The 17,690-nt window shown below is 36.6% G+C and overlaps 1 protein-coding gene across 1 annotated transcript in view; it reads left to right on the top strand.

The window, feature by feature from the left end:
* LOC134662820 (uncharacterized) overlaps positions 1–17,690 on the top strand; it is a 76,557-nt gene that overhangs the window by 36,234 nt on the left and 22,633 nt on the right. Inside the window, exon 3 of the mRNA XM_063519143.1 lies at positions 234–321. Within this exon, the coding sequence (XP_063375213.1) occupies positions 234–321 (88 nt within the window). The remainder of the gene's footprint in view (positions 1–233; positions 322–17,690) is intronic.

The raw sequence follows: 17,690 nt of genomic DNA, 5'->3' as shown, positions 1-17,690 counted from the left end.
AATACATGCGGCCCACACCAATTTTTGTGTCTAGCCATAGTAGTTGCCACGTTGCACGCTTGTGCCACCTAGCGGTCATGTCTGTTGTAATAGATAGAGTTTTGTTAGAGAGTGAATCTTCTGTACCTAGTACTATTAATTATTCTGTGGTTTTGCGTCGGAATAATGTGCTAGTTCTTCCTCACATTGTTTAAAAAAATAATTTTAACTTATAATCTTTTTCTTTGTTTCAGAACATATCAATATTAGTGGTGCTGTTATACAGTTGGAGGATTGGAGTTAATGCCAAGCGGTATAAGGAGTTGGACGATGTTTATTATGGTGAGTTGCGAATTATTTAAATAGGTAGATAGACACTTTACTCATTTCCATAACATACATTTATAAAAGAATAGTTATTTACGATACAAGTGCGGAAAGTAGGAAATTCGCAACGAGTGGTGATACATTAAAATACGACCGAAGGGAGTGTTTTAAATCGAAACGAGTCTCGAGTCTATAATTAACTCCAGCCTGCAGCTGTCCTGAATCTATAGAAACATTTTAACGGTAGATTAAAGGCAGGTAAGGTCAATGTGGCTAATTCCGTCATAGGGACTATTCCGTCCACGAGCGTAATATTTCTTTGCTTTTCAATCGTAGGAAACAAAACCATCTGCTTTTGATTGCTTAAAGTAAAAGCAATCGCTGTTTTGTCGATGAAATTATCAATTTTGTTTGTTGTTCAAGAAAAACGCTAGTAGACGGAATAGTCCCTATGAAGGAATTAGCCACATTGACCTTACATGAATTTTACAAAAATCTACTTTAATTTTAATGTCAAATAATTTCTAAACCATAAATCTTATGGGTACCTAACTGAAGATTTTCTAGGAGTCATATTTGCTCTTTCACTGACCCCACCCGGTAGCGTTTTTATTGTTCTTTTTCCTAGGTATAAAACAGTATAAAATAGTAGTAGGTATAAAATAGTATAAAACAAAGTCGCTTCCCGCTGTCTGTCTGTCTGTCTGTATGCTTAGATCTTTAAAACTACGCAACGGATTTTGATGCGGTTTTTTTTAATAGATAGAGTGATTCAAGAGGAAGGTTTATGTATAATTTGTTAACCCGTGCGAAGCCGGGGCGGGTCGCTAGTAAAATATAAACTCAAAAAACCGAAACAAATTTACATAATTTACCTATCCATCACAAAGTAATTTTCGCCTGTAAATATCCATACAATCTAACCAGAATGTAAATCTTCGTCTTAAGAAAATCGTGGGCATTTTGTCATTATGTTATTATTCCCTTCGGTATTCAGTCATTGTCAGGTAAATGAGAAACGTCGCAATTAGGGACTTAATGGGAAAGCCAAATTAATGCCAAATAATGTCTTTGTAATCATAATTGTGACTCGTTTTACTAGCATTATTGTATTTATATTATCTTTCTCTCCTCCACGGGACAGGCATTGCCTAGTGTGGAGGTCAGTAAAAACTGTATCCAAGCGAATATTATTCGGAAATAAACGATTTTAATTTTTTTTTAATTAAGAGCCCCACTAGCGCCATCAACGTGCACACTAGCGCCACTGCTAAATAATCGTGATTATTTAAATTTAACTAAATATATTTAAAAAAGGGGGCCGCTACGTTGTATTAAAGTACCTTTGTTTTGAGTACATAAAACTAGTTTCTGTTGTTGGATTCGTCAATCTATGCGTCCAAAGTTAAAACGGCCGTTTTTGTTTTGAGTTTATAGATTGACGAATCCAGTAACATATAAACTAGATTGATGTATTCAAAAGGTACTTTAATACAAGATACAGTACGTAGCGGCCCCCTTTTTTTAAATATATTTCGTTAAATTGAAATAGTCACGATTATTTAGCAGTGGCGCTAGTGTGCACGTTGATGGGCTCTTAAGATGTGCGTATACAAGTAATTATAAATTCAAATAAATAGATAAAACGTCAATTCGGGTTTTGAACTCTTAGGGCCACTTGTACCATCCCACTAACTCGGGGTTAAGCCGTTAAACCATATACCCAGTGTCAAATTGTACTGGTAATGACTATCATACTTATCCAAATAAAAGGAGTACCTTTCTTGTGGATAAGGGTTAAATAAAAAAAATACTTTATAGCCTACTTTTGTGTAGGTATGTCTCCAGGAATGACGCGAACACAGTTTTGCGTTTGACCCAGTTATAATGTTAAGCAGCGCTCTGGTAGGTAAATGGTCTGTGTTAAGGGCCTACTGCAGCCGCGTCTGGCGCTTCGTAAACCACGCCCGCTAGTTCTTCCCTCCCCGCTAACACGCACACATGGAAACGCTTCGCGCCGCACGTGAAGTTTGTGTGACCTTTTAGCACCATCTAACGTTACAGAAGTTAACTACCATTATACGTGGTCGCTGCGGTCGGCCAGAAACTTAAATTCGGAAAAAATTGAAACAGATGGCGTTGTTACTTGTTCATAATAGCAAACAATAAAATAATTAATTCATAAACCTGCATATTTATTGTTGTTTTGGAAGATGTTAACATCATAGAAGCAGCAGCGTATATAGCATATAAGTTAAGAGTATTGATAATAAGCAGGGGTCGGACAAAAAGTGCCGATGACGTAAAAATGACGTAATCTTGCACACAGGATGATGTTTGAGTTTGTATTTAAACTTCCGTGTGACATGTAGTAACAAAGTAGTATTAATGAAGTAACAAAATAATCGTAAATAAATCCATGGAATTAATAATACAGGTGGTAGGGTGATGTAGTGAATAAAATAAATTTCTTCGTTGGTATATCTTGATTACAGCAAGAGCAGTATACGTGTTTGTCACGTACCTCCAAAAACGGAAAATTGCCACAATATTCGAGTACAGATGACATTTTAGAGCGTTTTCTTATACATTAGTAAATATACATTTTAGCTAAATATAATCGTGAAGATACAATAGCTAAACAATAACGAAGTCAATTTTTTGTTCATCTGATTGACAATGTGTCAGTCAAAAACGTACTTACTCATTTCAAGTGGCGATATCGTTTAATAAAGAGGTTGATAAATGATAAGTGATAATTGTTTATGAAAATCAAAAATACTATTTGAAATCATCCTATAAGTGGTTTGACGTCATCCGCACTTTTTGTCCGACCCCTGATAATAAGAAAATAGCACAAGAACAGAAAAGAGATTATTTTTGATAAAATATGATGAAAACAGATTTACTTGATTACGCTCACCTGACTTTGCGGTCACTAAATGCAAATTTCAACCTTATTGTTATGGGGTTACAATAACCCTGGGGTTGCAGGCGTCCATGGTCGTTATTATTATAAATGCTTTGGTTGAAATGCTTTTTATTAACCCTCGAATTTTTCATAGGTACAGTCACCTGCAATAATATGTTACTCTTCGACGGCCGCAAAAATATGTGACACGCTCTTATGGCTCTACAAATAAGATCTAACATGATCTACCGCAAAACGGCCTTCGGTGTGTAACATATTATTGCAGCTGACTGTACTCGTATTCATTGTTGTATAGGTAGGTATTAATATCTTTTATCCGATCGATTTGCATTTATTTGAAATAAATCACAGTGTTTAGTAATTATATGTTTTATTGAATAAGAGATTATTTAGGTATGTAAGGAATACAGGGTGCCTTTTTGAAACACTAATTTTTAGGGTTCCGTAGCCAAATGGCAAAAAACGGAACCCTTATAGATTCGTCATGTCTGTCTGTCTGTCTGTCCGTCTGTCCGTCCGTATGTCACAGTCACTTTTTTCCGAAACTATAAGAACTATACTGTTGAAACTTGGTAAGTAGATGTATTCTGTGAACCGCATTATATTTTCACACAAAAATAGAAAAAAAAAATTTTTTTTGGGGGTTTCCCATACTTAGAACAACTGAAACTCAAAAAATTTTTTTTCATCAAACCCATACGTGTGGGGTATCTATGGATAGGTCTTCAAAAATGATATTGAGGTTTCTAACATAATTTTTTTCTAAACTGAATAGTTTGCGCGAGAGACACTTCCAAAGTGGTAAAATGTGTGTGTCCCCCCCCTGTAACTTCTAAAATAAGAGAATGATAAAACTAAAAAAAATATATGATGTACATTACCATGCAAACTTCCACCGAAAATTGGTTTGAACAAGATCTAGTAAGTAGTTTTTTTTTTAATACGTCATAAATCCCCTAAATACGGAACCCTTCATGGGCGAGTCCGACTCGCACTTGGCCGCTTTTTCTGGATAATTTTGAATTTCAATTGTCAGGGGTGCCTACATTTTTACTACATTTTTAATACATTTTACAACGACAACAAACAAAAGTTCAAATTCGCCGTATTTTTATTACCCGGGTCGATCGCAACAAAATAGAAAATCATGTTTTTCAAATCTAAGCGTTATTGTAATTTATCTCAAATAACCAAAAAGTCAATCTGACTAGAACTTAAAAACGAACTGAATTATTTTAATATGTCGATTTTTCTTGGTGACCCAGGAGAATTTTTTTTTATCCCATACAAAAAGAGCGTATCCCAATCGCGTATCGGTTTTGGTTTTTACTTATAAGTGTGAAAAATATATTCTACCATATACGAAGGATGTGTGTTTTTTCATGTTTTATATGTCTTTTTGTACAATAAAGTGTTTTACTGCTACTAATATATCATATTAACGATTAACTAAAAAGGTATTTACATCTAATTTAACTGGTAAATTATTACAGTCCGCTAAAATTAATATATATTCAAAAAAATATTTGTTAATATGTCCCAAAATCATGGCTCATTTTTTAAGTCTCCTGACTTACCAAACATATCGCAACGAAGGCAAGGGTACAACGCGGCATCGTGAACCTAATAACGTAACGTTTCAGTTACTTTTTTAGTCGCCGACCATTTTATCCGGGGTACGAAAAGAGGTATTAGATCTATCCTGGGTCTAATATGTTATAAAAACATAGTTTTTTGAAAAATGTTCGTAGGTAGTACACAAAATTTACATTTTCTTTTAAATGTGATTTGGGTCATCGTTCTCCCTGGTGACTTTTCTGGTGACCCAAGAGACATCAATTTTATTATGACTCAGGAGACTTTTTTTCTATGCACTTTGATTTTTTTGATGCGCTAATTTTGTAATCTAAAATAACTTTAAACTGCTGATATACTTATATCACTTTGCTGATGAGTGGAAGTGGAATTTAAACTTAATTTATTGTTCTCTCCCTTGACATTTTGGCATACATTTGACATGCTGCAGTGCACTCCTAACGTTAATAAAGACATAATTTTTAGAAAAAGCTTTAGGAAAACTCACTCTTGAGCTTAAAACGATTAAGTCCTTATCATATTATGTTAGATTTTTAGTACAGACCCCAAATCAGTGAAAATGTGTCTTAGCCAACTAAATTTGTCTCTGAGAAAAGTACGATATCCCTAAAAATTTTACGTACATTTCGCATTTTTCTGAAGGAACGGAATTCATAAATTGGGTTATTATTATTTTTTCAGATTATTTGATTGCATTGACATATCACCAAGATAGATAGAACATTTAAGTTACCAGAAGAAAAGCATTTGTGTTCTTTAATAGTGTGGAAAAAGTAGGTTCGATTCCCGGGCGCGATTAAGCGAATTTAAAAAAAAACAACGTGTTGCATTCCGGGAGTGCCGACAGAAGTGAAAACTCAATGACTAGTCCAAAATGTCTGCAGCACTATGTATAATTGACCCATCCTCCTTTCTATTGAAAACTTTTGGTTCCGAAATTGCTGGTCAGTGAGCTTGTTTAAAATTCGAAAATCAAATTTATTAATTATAATAATTTATTTATTTGGTCATGATATTTTGAGTTTTATTCACCAGTACTAGAGTTCACTTTTATTAGCGATTTCATCAAGATGTAGCTTTATTGAATTATATTTGAGTGATATAAAGTTATAATACTGTGAGATCCTCGTATTTCAGCCCGTACAAGATTATAACCTTTTTCATGTAATGTCATTGAGTTTTTCTTTATTGATTTAAATGCCATCTAAACCTTACGGTCACATGATCGCCTTACGCTGTCTCGAGTTTATCATTTTTTCCCCACCTCATAAAGTGCCTAGCGCCGCTAAAGAAGTTTTCACTTCAAAAATCTTTGAATGCAGTTGTTTCTTTAAAAAACAATAATGTTTCATTTAAGTAAAATGAGCAAACTTAAGGTTTTAAGGCACTTTCCCTCCAGGGCCCATAATTTTTTTCCACCCGGTAGTAGACAACTATTTTTTTCGACTAAATGAAGTTTTATTAGATAAATCTTTGATCACATGGTTCGTTTCACACATCACATCAAATCGTTTGTCATCACAATCAAAATTTGTCAAAAGTGATGAAATTTATGCCAAAAAAACATAAATAAAACATATAAATTCAACACATTTTTTTAATAAAAATCTTTCTCGATGATATAAAAAAGAACATCGACAAATTATGTTCAAAGAATTAATATCAAAACAGATGTCATAATTAGGATTGGCTACTTTAAGAAAGGGACAGAGAGATTTAATCCTCTCGCTCTGCACGTTTTTCTCATTCCTCCTTGTCAAGCCAAAATAAACTATAAAATGATAGTAACACAGTACATTGTAATATTCACTTTTTCCACGGTATCATGTCATTGTAAATTACTTATGTGAAATTGTAGTGGCGTGCGACTTTCAAACCGGAGGTCACGGGTTCGAACCCCGGCCCGTACAAGTGAGTTTTTGTAAGTAGAGACCTTTTTTAGTGGTACTTAAATATAATAACTTTTCGTATTATTGAAATAAAATATTTTATTCAAACAAACTTAATAATATAATAATTAAAACGAGTAATATCAATTAGTTTTTAATATTTATTCAATTATTTTAAATTATTTGAGCATGAAACATACTAGATTTATTTTTATCATTACAATAGAAAAAAAGCAATAAATATATTCTTATAGATATTTTATTTTCAAACAAAATAAAGCAAAAAGTTACGGTTAGATTCTGATGGCTAAATACCAAACAGCTACCGATACATTTCAATATCTGTCGAAATTTCCTAACCCGTTGTAACTGACAAAGAGTATAGATTTCGACGTAGCATGACGTAGCTAAGCAAACACGCACACATGCGTAACGTATAGGCCTGTAAGAAGGCACCATCATAGGTTTACCTCCGATTCCGTTACTACTCAATGGAGTTACGACTCAACGTTTATTGGATATTAAAATTTTACGTAATTCGGAGCGCTGCGCGAAGTGACATAGGTCTTACCTCTTTGAGGCACGACGGCCATCTAACATTACTGGCATAAAGGATGCATTTATGACTTTGACGCATGACAGAAAGAGAAACGGAACTGCGTAAAATGGGCGTTTGCTGTTGAATTCATAAAATCAAAAATCGATAATAAATCCATCGGTAAAGGATAATAAGTTAATATTTAGTTCTTTGAAAGTTAAGACGAGATGAAAACCTTTGCTGTAAGGTGGGTTGTGCTGGATATGGATGTGTTTTCTAGTTGCACGAAGCTAAAACCGAAAAATGAACACGTAAGTTTGGATTTATTTTCTATCGAGAAAATTTTAAGCATTCGTGTTTCGACTACTACGAAATCTCTTATCATATAGTCAAGAAACATATATCCGAAAATCACTACTGTTTGTTTCCGGGGCTAGCCACTGCCACCTTTCTAAGATCCTGTTATTTTTCGATGCACGGCCTTAAATCCACAAGCGGCCAACAAAGGTGATTGCGGGCCACAATTTGTGTATTTTCCGCGCACAATTTCCAGGCCGGGTTGATCGATGACCGAAAGAACTCAATTGTTTTGGCCGTTTTCATATTTCAGCCTCGGGTATACAGGGTGGTTTAGGAGACGGGACTTTTTTGTAAATTGTTTTTTTTTTATGTTTTAGAACCTAACTATTTATATAAAGATTTTTTTTTGTAAAAAACAACTTAATATTAAGCCACGATATTATGTGGTCCGGATGTGGAAGTTAAGGAAATAAATGTAATATACTTTTTACACGTTAACTAAAATTAATTTAACATACCAATACTAACGAATTAAATACAAATCGCAGTTAAGTCGCGCCTGGAATAAACTAATGATATCATAAAATTTTAAACCAAAAGTTATAGGCAAATGTACCTAACCTAACTTAATCAGTAGGTCTTTCATTTTCCAACATTTTTTATACATTTCACGCAAAACAATTAAATATCCAAGCATTACCAAATTTCCATGAAATAAGACTTGAAAGGGTTTATGGCCCCAAAACCACAAATAAATGTTCCCTGTATAGGGACATATATTTTCTCAGCCGATACAACGCTTAAAGGAAACCAATTTTGCCCGTAGATGAGGGTGACTACACGTCCCGATTTGTTGGGACGTCCCGATTTTCAGACCATGTCCTGATATTTGGGGTGTTCGTTTGGGACAGAACACTGTCCCGAATTTTGATCAGTATACACCAAAACGGAATAAAAGTAAGCTATTTTTAGGGTTCCGCACCTCAAAAGGACAAAACGGACCCTTATAGGATCACTCGTGCGCCTGTCTGTCCGACCATCCCTCCCCTTTATCTCCGAAACTACTGAGTCTAAAATTTTGAAAAAAATACACAAATGAGTTCTATACCTACATGACAGAAAAAAACTAATAGACATGTGCAGTCAAGCGTGAGTCGGACTTAATGTACGGAACCCTTGAAACGCGAGTCCGACTCGCACTTGACCGGTTTTTAAGTTATAATTTTGATTTCAAGTAAATGCAATATAATTACTTAGGTATTATAAGTCCTGCATTTACACCCTCAGTCCCATATCACAGAATAAGTACCTAATAATATTATCATACAGAACGGCCACGCACCGCCCCGCCCCGACTCGCATTACCTCGCCCCGCGACCATCCCGCGACATGAATCTGGCGGACTTCTGGCGTGCTCTCAGTAAAGCGACTTACCCACACATACACAATGACGCGTGTACAGACGTGCCGTGCACACATATAAACGCAATTGATTTTTGATGGTGAGTTCGACTAAGATCGGACACCGGGTAAGATCGTATGATTCAAATTTCTGCCTGTTGCGGGGCTTTTTTTTTAATGCTGGCGATGCAATGCGCTGTTTTGCAATGTGTTTTGTCCCGGGACAAAACAGCCAGCATTAAAAAAAGCCCCGCAACAGGCAGAAATTTGCATCATACGATCTTACCCGGTGTCCGATCTTAGTCGAACTCACCTTATGGCGTGTCCGCCCTGTGCCCATATTTAAAATGTGGCTGTCCCGTAAAATAGGGAATCTGGGGTGACCCTACCTTATTCAGGTATAAAGAATGAGCAGGTATTAGGAAGAGAATGGGCGATTACGAATAATGAATGTTTAGAACCCGCACATTGCGCTGTTTAGCTCATTATCAGGTTTATTTTTCTTTATTTTCCAACTGTCATCATTTCTAAGGACAAAGGAGAATGGGGTAATTACAAACACTTGAGAGAAACTAGAAAAAATCGTTTAGCATCATCTTCCTCGCTTTGTCCCGGCATTTTGTCACGGCTCATGGGAGCCTGATGGGTTCCGCTTGGCAACTAATCCCAGAAATTGCTTAGAATAGTTCTTACGAAAGCGACTTCGATCTGACCTTCCAACCCAGAGGCGAAACTAGGCCTTTTTGGGATTAGTCAGGTTTCCTCACGATGTGGGACTATGTCGATCTGTGTAAAATTGTCCTATTTGTATTTTTATTTATTTCTCGCCGTCCGTGATTGCCCGACTTTTCCCTACATTACTGCGGCTTTCGCCTCATTGCTCCAATTGAGAAAATTCTGTTATTTTTCAAGCAAAAAAGCTTGTTAGAGAATATTTCGTAAGCAAATCGTCTTTTTACGCTTATTACAAGTTCAAGGCGTTATTGCGAGACGTTTTGTCATTTTGTATAATTTTTATTGTGGTAAATACACCAATTTGTACTAAAACGCCAAGTACGATGTGCAGAGTGTGCATGGAAGAAGAGGAAACGACTAAACACATTCTTCTGGACTGCAAACAGGTAGAAGTATACAGGAGCAAATACCTAGGGACTCCGTGCACATTAAAAAAGGCAGTCAGCAACCTTAAAACTTTGCTATGTTTCATGGAGGAGCTGGGGTGGTTAGAGTAGCGCTACCTCGCTTCACGCAAAATAGGCACAATGGTTGTCGATTTGCGGAAAAATGCCCAGAAGCATTAACACTAAGAGCGGTTTAGCACTACGTCCGATCCGAATCCGATCCGAATCTGTACTAGATCCGTCTGATTTCTTTCCGAAATCGGATGACGGAGTGCGTAAATTACCATAGAAATAGTTCTACGGCTACTTCGGACCATATTTTCACGGATTCGGATCGGATTCGGATCGGACGTAGTGTGAAACTGCTCTAACTAACACTATGACAAGAAGAATGGCACCAGAAAATAATTTTGTTAACGAAAATAAAAAATAAATTACTAATATGCCTATAAGATTTGAGGAGTTCCCTGAATTCCTCATGAATCACATTATCAATCAGATTTTGTCAAAAATGGAACCAATATGTACCTAAATGAGTTCTAAGGTAACAATTAACTATTAAAAAAAACATACAGCGGAATTGAGAACCCTTGTCGTGAAATCCTCTTTTAGGAATGTTGAAGCCGGTCAAAAAGAACAAATCCGACTTTGGTACAAATTAACAGCTAAAAACCGGCCAACAAAGGCGCACGAAGGGTTCCGTACCATTACGCAAAAAATGCCAAAATAAACGTTTCTTGTATGAGAGCCCCAATTAAATATTTATTTTATTTTGTTTTTAGTATTTGTTGTTATAGCGGTAACAGAAATAACATCATATGTGAAAATTTCAACTGTGACATCCAGCACCGTGATAGCTAGCACGGTTCCTGAGTTACACCCTGGTGACAGACAGACGTTCAGATGGACAGCGGAGTCTTATAGTAGTAGGGTCCCGTTTTTACCCTTTGGATACGGAACCCTAAAAACTCGATGTTTCAGTACTCTATCCTGAATTACGTGGCAGCCCAAGACTATTAACGTTACTTTGCTTATTTTATGTACTCTAGAAAGAACAAATTTCAATACCAGGGGCCGTTTCTCAAAAGCTTGTAACTTGTAATACAAGTGGAAGTCCCTTTCTTACAAAAGCTGTCTAAAAATTACATCCGCTGGTATTACAAGTTACAAGCTTTTGAGAAACGGGCCCCAGGCCAACAATTCGAGTGCAGGAAATACAGCGAGTCCTTACTTATTCAAAACCTACGGAAGCTGTTTTAAATTTCAAGACGCGATTCGGTCGTAAAATACGCTTACCTTACATCAATATGTGCATAGGAAACTATACTTTACTTTAAAGTCCAGAGCCCGTACCATGAGTCATTGACAGTGTCAAAACATACATAAACGCTTTCGAGAACGTAATTTACTTTCCATACATCTCGCTTGCACTAATATGCGAGTACGAGCGAGATGCATAGAAAGTAAATTACGTTCTCGATGACGTTTATGTCAGTGGCAAACTGGTGGTAGGGGTACTGATCTAAGGCCCGGTTCACATCTAAGTACTCCAGTAGCTCTTCAGAGCCCGTACCATGATTCACTGACAGTGTCAAATCTGACATGTACCTACCTACGCTACGGGGGATTTCAGACAAAAAGGTACCATTTACTTTTTTCGAAAAACCATCAACTTTTGGGTTATTTACACTCAGAATCACGAGAGAAAGAAAAAAGTGTCCCCAGTTCTTAATACAAATTTTGGGTGTCAGTTAGGTGGGAACGGTCGAATATACAGACGCACGAGTGATCCTATAAGGATTCCGTTTTTTCCTTTTGAGGTACGGAACCCTAAAAATCACCCTGTATCAAACACAATGTATATATTGCAAATGAATTAATAAATGAAAATGAAAAATGTATCAGCACATCATAATAATATAGAATATTGAAAAATGTTTCAATCCTTATTAAATTCTTTGTGGGCCCCTATTTTCGTATTTTTTTTGTCAGAAAAGTTTCAGAAAGTGTTTCAGCCGTGACGCCTCATACATCACGGGATTATGGAAATGAGAGTGATGTATCAGATATAATTTATGGGCGAGATAAATTAATTTGCTGCGAGTGAGGAAAGTAACAAGTTTTTTAAATATAATTTACGTCTTTAGGTATATATAAAAAAACTCAATTAAAATCAAGTGTGAATGTCAAATTGAAATCAATTCGTTAAGTGCGAATATCGTTCTTGTTCGAAGAACCAGAACCCGTACCATGAATCACTGACAGTGTCAAAACTGACATTATACATCTCGCTCGCACTAATGTGCGAGTACGACCGAGATGCATAGAAAGTAAATTACGTTCTCGATGGCGTTTATGTCAGTGCCAAACTCGTGGTAGCATGTTCTATTCTAGTTCGCAGTGGTTTGGGCTCATAAATAATGTATTAGTTTGAACGCGACAATATTACAGTTGTCACTGTGGTAAGGCCTGTAGTGTTAAATATTAATTGTCCTGTGTAACGGAATTACTTCCCCAGTTAAGGTGCTATTTGAATTCTGGCAGCAATGTTGCTTGCAGCGGCGATCGAGTGCTGCGACGCAATTCAAATTATTTAGGTTACTTTTAAAAACTTACATCTTAAAGGGCCCACTTTGTTCGGAGCTGTCAACTTTTTGTTCTAACTGACAGGCCAATATCGTCCGGCGGACTGTTAATCAGTGGGCCCCTTTGATTTAATTCAAGCAAGCGTGGCTCACTCCGCGATTTAGCCGCGTCGGTGCAAGTACATGCGGCCTACAACAATTTTAGTTGCCATAGTAGTTGCCGCGCACCGCTACGGAACGGATGGTTGCTCGCGCTTGCGCCCCCTAGCGGTTAATATCTGTCGTAATAGACGCGTTTTGTTAGAGAGTGAATCTTCTTTATCTAGTACTATTATTTATTCTGTGATTAAAATTGTATCTAACGATTATTGCTCTTTTGAAGCTAGAACGTGAAAGTTCGTGCATCCAATTTAAAATATTTGGTCCTCAGCTGCCTTAATAATTACGTAATTTGAGTAACTTTGTAATCGCACATATTTATATAGGATTACAAACATAGGTTATGCGTGCGAGACTCGCATACGTAACTTTCTAGATTGTCCGGCAGAGAAAGTTTCATCAAAACGATCTGTCTTTTTTCGATAGGTACTTTCTTTTATTACCAACTAGCGACCCGCCCCGGCTTCGCGCGGGTTAACAAATTATACATAAACCTTCCTCTTGAATCACACTATCTATTAAAAGAAACCCCATCAAAATCTGTTGCGTAGTTTTAAAGATCTAAGCATACATAGGGACAGACAGCGGGAAGCGACTTTGTTTTATACTATGTAGTGATAAGTGCGAGCGAGATGCCTAATGACACCAAGTCCTGTCAAGTTTGTATCAAAACAATATCAAAAATGTAATTTATAAACTCTAAATAGCGCTCTGTTACGCTTAATTAAAGGGTTAATTTATTATAATGATGAAATATTTTGAAAGCAACGTTGATTGATTTATTTTAATTTGTTTTAAAAATCGCTTAATATTAATGAGTTGGCTCAGGTGATTGCAATAAACATTAAATTGCTTTTGTTTAAATGGCGGCAATTTAAATTATCAGAGTCTGTGCGGAAAGAGAAGAGTCGTAGAATGTATTGGATTCCATACATTTCACGACTCTTCTCTTTTCGCACAGACTCCACATTATACATGCGTGTGTTCTGAGCGACTGACTGACCAATGAACGCAAAGACATCACTACATATTATAAAACAAAGTCGCTTCCCGCTGTCTGTCTGTCCATATGTATGCTTAGATCTTTAAAACTACGCAACGGATTTAGATGCGGTTTTTTTAATAGATAGTGATTCAAGAGGAAGGTTTATGTATAATTTGTTAACCCGTGCAAAGCCGGGGCGGGTCGCTAGTAAGAACTAAAAAAAGCTTTTAAGGACTTCCTATGATCCATATTGAAACCAACACCCTGTATAGGGGCATATTCACTTACCTGTGTACCGTTAACGGCCGGTTAGCAATCGTCACAAAACTGACGGTCAATTTGAAATCCCATACATTTTGTCAGGAATGTGACGGTTAGACGTTACTGAAACACGACTTAAGTCGCGCTTTAAAGTACAAGTTAAAATTAAAATGGATATTGTATATTATGCCTATTACACCCCATACTTTATACTGAACATAATATTAAATTAAAGACGTCCGAGACAATTTAGACTCCAAATCGTTTAAAGATTTTATATTAACGAAACGCTCACATTTCCTCTTAAACTAGATAGTGAGAAAATTCTTGAATCGGCACCTGAGGATAGCAGTAACTAGGAATTCTCATTATCGGCCCGGGCAGTCTGAGGGACACCCTGTATACTGAACAGAGCCGAACGCGAAATTTGTGGATTTTAGAATTTTTCTAAAAGGACGGACGGACGAACGATATCAAATTTCATTGTTTTCTTTTCGTCATCTTGTGACGTCAAAAATTTGACGGAGTGGAGCTTTTTGTATGGGATGAAATTTAGTTTTCACCATACCAACTGGTAAAGGCTCTCTCGATTCTTCGAAAACTGATAGCAAAGTTGCATTTTATTAACATGTGAGGCAAAGTAATCATATGCAAATTTTGAGTTGTTTTCTTATGTTTGCTGGTAGAATTGAATTTGAATGATAAATATTAAATAATATTCATTTGAATTAGATTTTGTTTGATATCTTACATTCATTATTATCTTCGGGTTGGTGCGGTGAAAAATATTGTGTTTCACTCGGGGGCAAAAATTTTGTTTAACCCTCGTGCTTTGAAACGCTCGCAACGCTCAAGAATCCACTTTTTATCCACTCGCTACGCTCGTGGTTCAATTTTGGTATCTTTCGCTTGCTCGGGTATCAATATTAGCACGAGCGGTTAAACAACAACTTTGCCCCCTTGTAAAACAAATACTTACTGCTGTGGCGCAACGACCCGAAGTGGATCTTGGCCTCCGACGCCAAAGACCGCCACGCTACTCTGTCCAAAGCCGTTTCTGTCCAGTCGACGGCGCCGAGTTTGCTAAGGTCTTCCTGCACTTCGTCTTTCCAGCATTAGCAGCTGCACGGTGTCAAAGTGATATGCCGTTAGTGATTTTCCACGACATTGTTTTCGCCCAAGGGTCTCTCGCTCGCTATTTTGATTATCGATGGACTATTGTAGACTTCTACAGATATTTAAATAAGTACCGTAAAACGGGGTGAGTAGGTTTCGCGGGGAGAGGTGGGTTATAAATGGGGAGAGAAGGTTTGAGAGGGGGTGAGAAGGGATTTTTACTACAAAAATAATGTATTCCAATTTAAAATGGAGCTATAGTAATACGCATGATAAAAAAAATCGATCCAACAATCTTTATATACACCATTCAGTTTTCATATGTAATAATAAAATGCTATCGAGGTTTTAATTTCAGTTTTGACCCTACTCACCCCATTTTACGGTAATGAGAAATTGAAAGGGGCTAGAATTGTATAATAATGATACGGCTCAGTGTTTAGAGTATTATGTATGTACAATTTATGATTTATGATTAAAACTTCTTATACAGGACTCGAAATAGGTACTTACGCTCAAATAAATTCAGGTTTTTTAGCCCTTATTTCAATATTATATTTTTCTTTTAAAAGCTAGGGTTGAATCAGTATGAGCCACCTTATATACACCTTATGTCATAAAACAAGCCGGAATTATTTTCTATACACGCCATCAGATATATGCCCAAAAATATCTGAACAGGAACTCTAACGCGTTAACAATAAAGGCGTGTTCAGATATTTGTGAGCATCTCGGCCGCTCCGATATATCTGACGGCGACTGTACATCGTTGACGTCGTTGAAATATAACGGCCCCATTTGAAATAGGAACGATAGAATATCGAGAAGCAATTGTTTCCGATCCCTTCGGCATTTAGCTGCGAGCATATTTCTGATATTCGCTGCAATTTCAGTTGAAGATAGACTTGCAGTCTGTGTGGTCTACAATTTAATATCACAGAGCGTATTGGAATAACTAATAATAATAGAAGTCTGACTAGAGCTCAAAAGCCGGCCAAGTTCGGACTCGCGCACGAAGGGTTCCGTACCATTACGCAGAAACTGCAAAAAAAACACGTTTGTTGTATGGGACACTACAATATTCATAGGTAGTCATGTTTAATAATATACATATATGCTTTGCAGTGTCTCTGCCCGACCGAGCGAGGTTAGAATTTTAAATCTATAGAGGAGGTTTGTCTAGAATCTGTGCTACATTTGGCTTAGGTATATGAATTTTAGAATACTATTAAATTGTAAAACGGGACTTAATCGCGTATTTAAGTTTTAAGATTTACCTCCGACGTTTCGAGGACGGCGTTGTCCCCGTGGTCTCGGAGAAGACTTGTTTTACAATTTAATAATGTGTAACAATCGTGAAAGTTTAAATCTGTATCTGTATTCTTTTGAATACTCAATATAATTTTGAATATGTTTACAGATGTGTACATATATGTGTATCGTTTATATAGGAATTGTTCATTTATTAGGTACAGAAATTTACAAACTTTTAATTTATTATAATGTCTCAAATAGCATCTCAAGTATTTTATAACATTACAAATTTTCTTATAGGTAGGTATATTAATATTGTATTAAGCAAAAACGTCTGTAAACGTAAACGAGACGTGAGTTCTTAAAATTGTCCTTTATTTTTAAGCACATTTTCATCGAATTATAACACTTCACTCTGACTTACAAGTAAGTAAGTAAATAAAATTAGCATTGGTCTTATTTCCTACTTACCTATTTACTGAGAAGCTTTAAGGAGCAAACACTCTGGAGAAAATTGTGATCGACTTTGCCCAGTTGCTCCTAACAGGCTGAGGAGCATTGGCCTCAAGTATACCTAAACTAATGTAAGTATAGTCACAGAATAAATAATAGTACTAGGTACAGAAGACTCACTCTCTAACAAAACGCGTCTGTTACGATCAGCATAGATATGGCCGCTAGGTGGCGACAGCGCCATGCGCGGCTTATGGCTGGCCACCAAAATTGGTGTGGAACGGATGTACTTTTAGCTACCTGTAGCAATAGCGACGAAATCGCGGAGTGAGCCACACCTGGTATAGTGAAAAAACCGATATATAATAAAGGCACATTGCAGTGAACCCTGGGTTACCTCAAAAGACGAAGTTCGCAAATTGCGAGTATTTTTCTCTTTCACTCTAATTACGCCTTCATTGAAGTAAAAGACAAAGATCCCCGCAATTTGCGAATTTCGGTTTTCGCGGTAGCTCCTCTGCTCTAAGCATGGCCTGTATCGCGGGGGTCAAGGTCGCGAGTTAAAACTGTAGAAATTAAATAAAATGGTATTTAGTTAATATTATCATTTCTCCACTAACTAAAGGTTGTCTGGAAGAGATCGAAATCGCTTTTTAACGATAAGACTGCCTGTTGTTACCTCTGTCTGTATTATGAAATATCTCTGTAAAAGTTTTATTGAGGTTGTGCAATAAAGAGGATTTGTATTGTATTGTATGCCTTCAGGTCACTGTGAACTTAACTTTCTAATTAGT

Source organism: Cydia amplana, chromosome 3 (assembly GCF_948474715.1).
Source record: "Cydia amplana chromosome 3, ilCydAmpl1.1, whole genome shotgun sequence".
NCBI lineage: Eukaryota > Metazoa > Arthropoda > Insecta > Lepidoptera > Tortricidae > Cydia > Cydia amplana.
The sequence above is the reverse complement of the archived record's forward strand: the minus strand, read 5'-3'. Positions and strand labels throughout refer to the sequence as shown.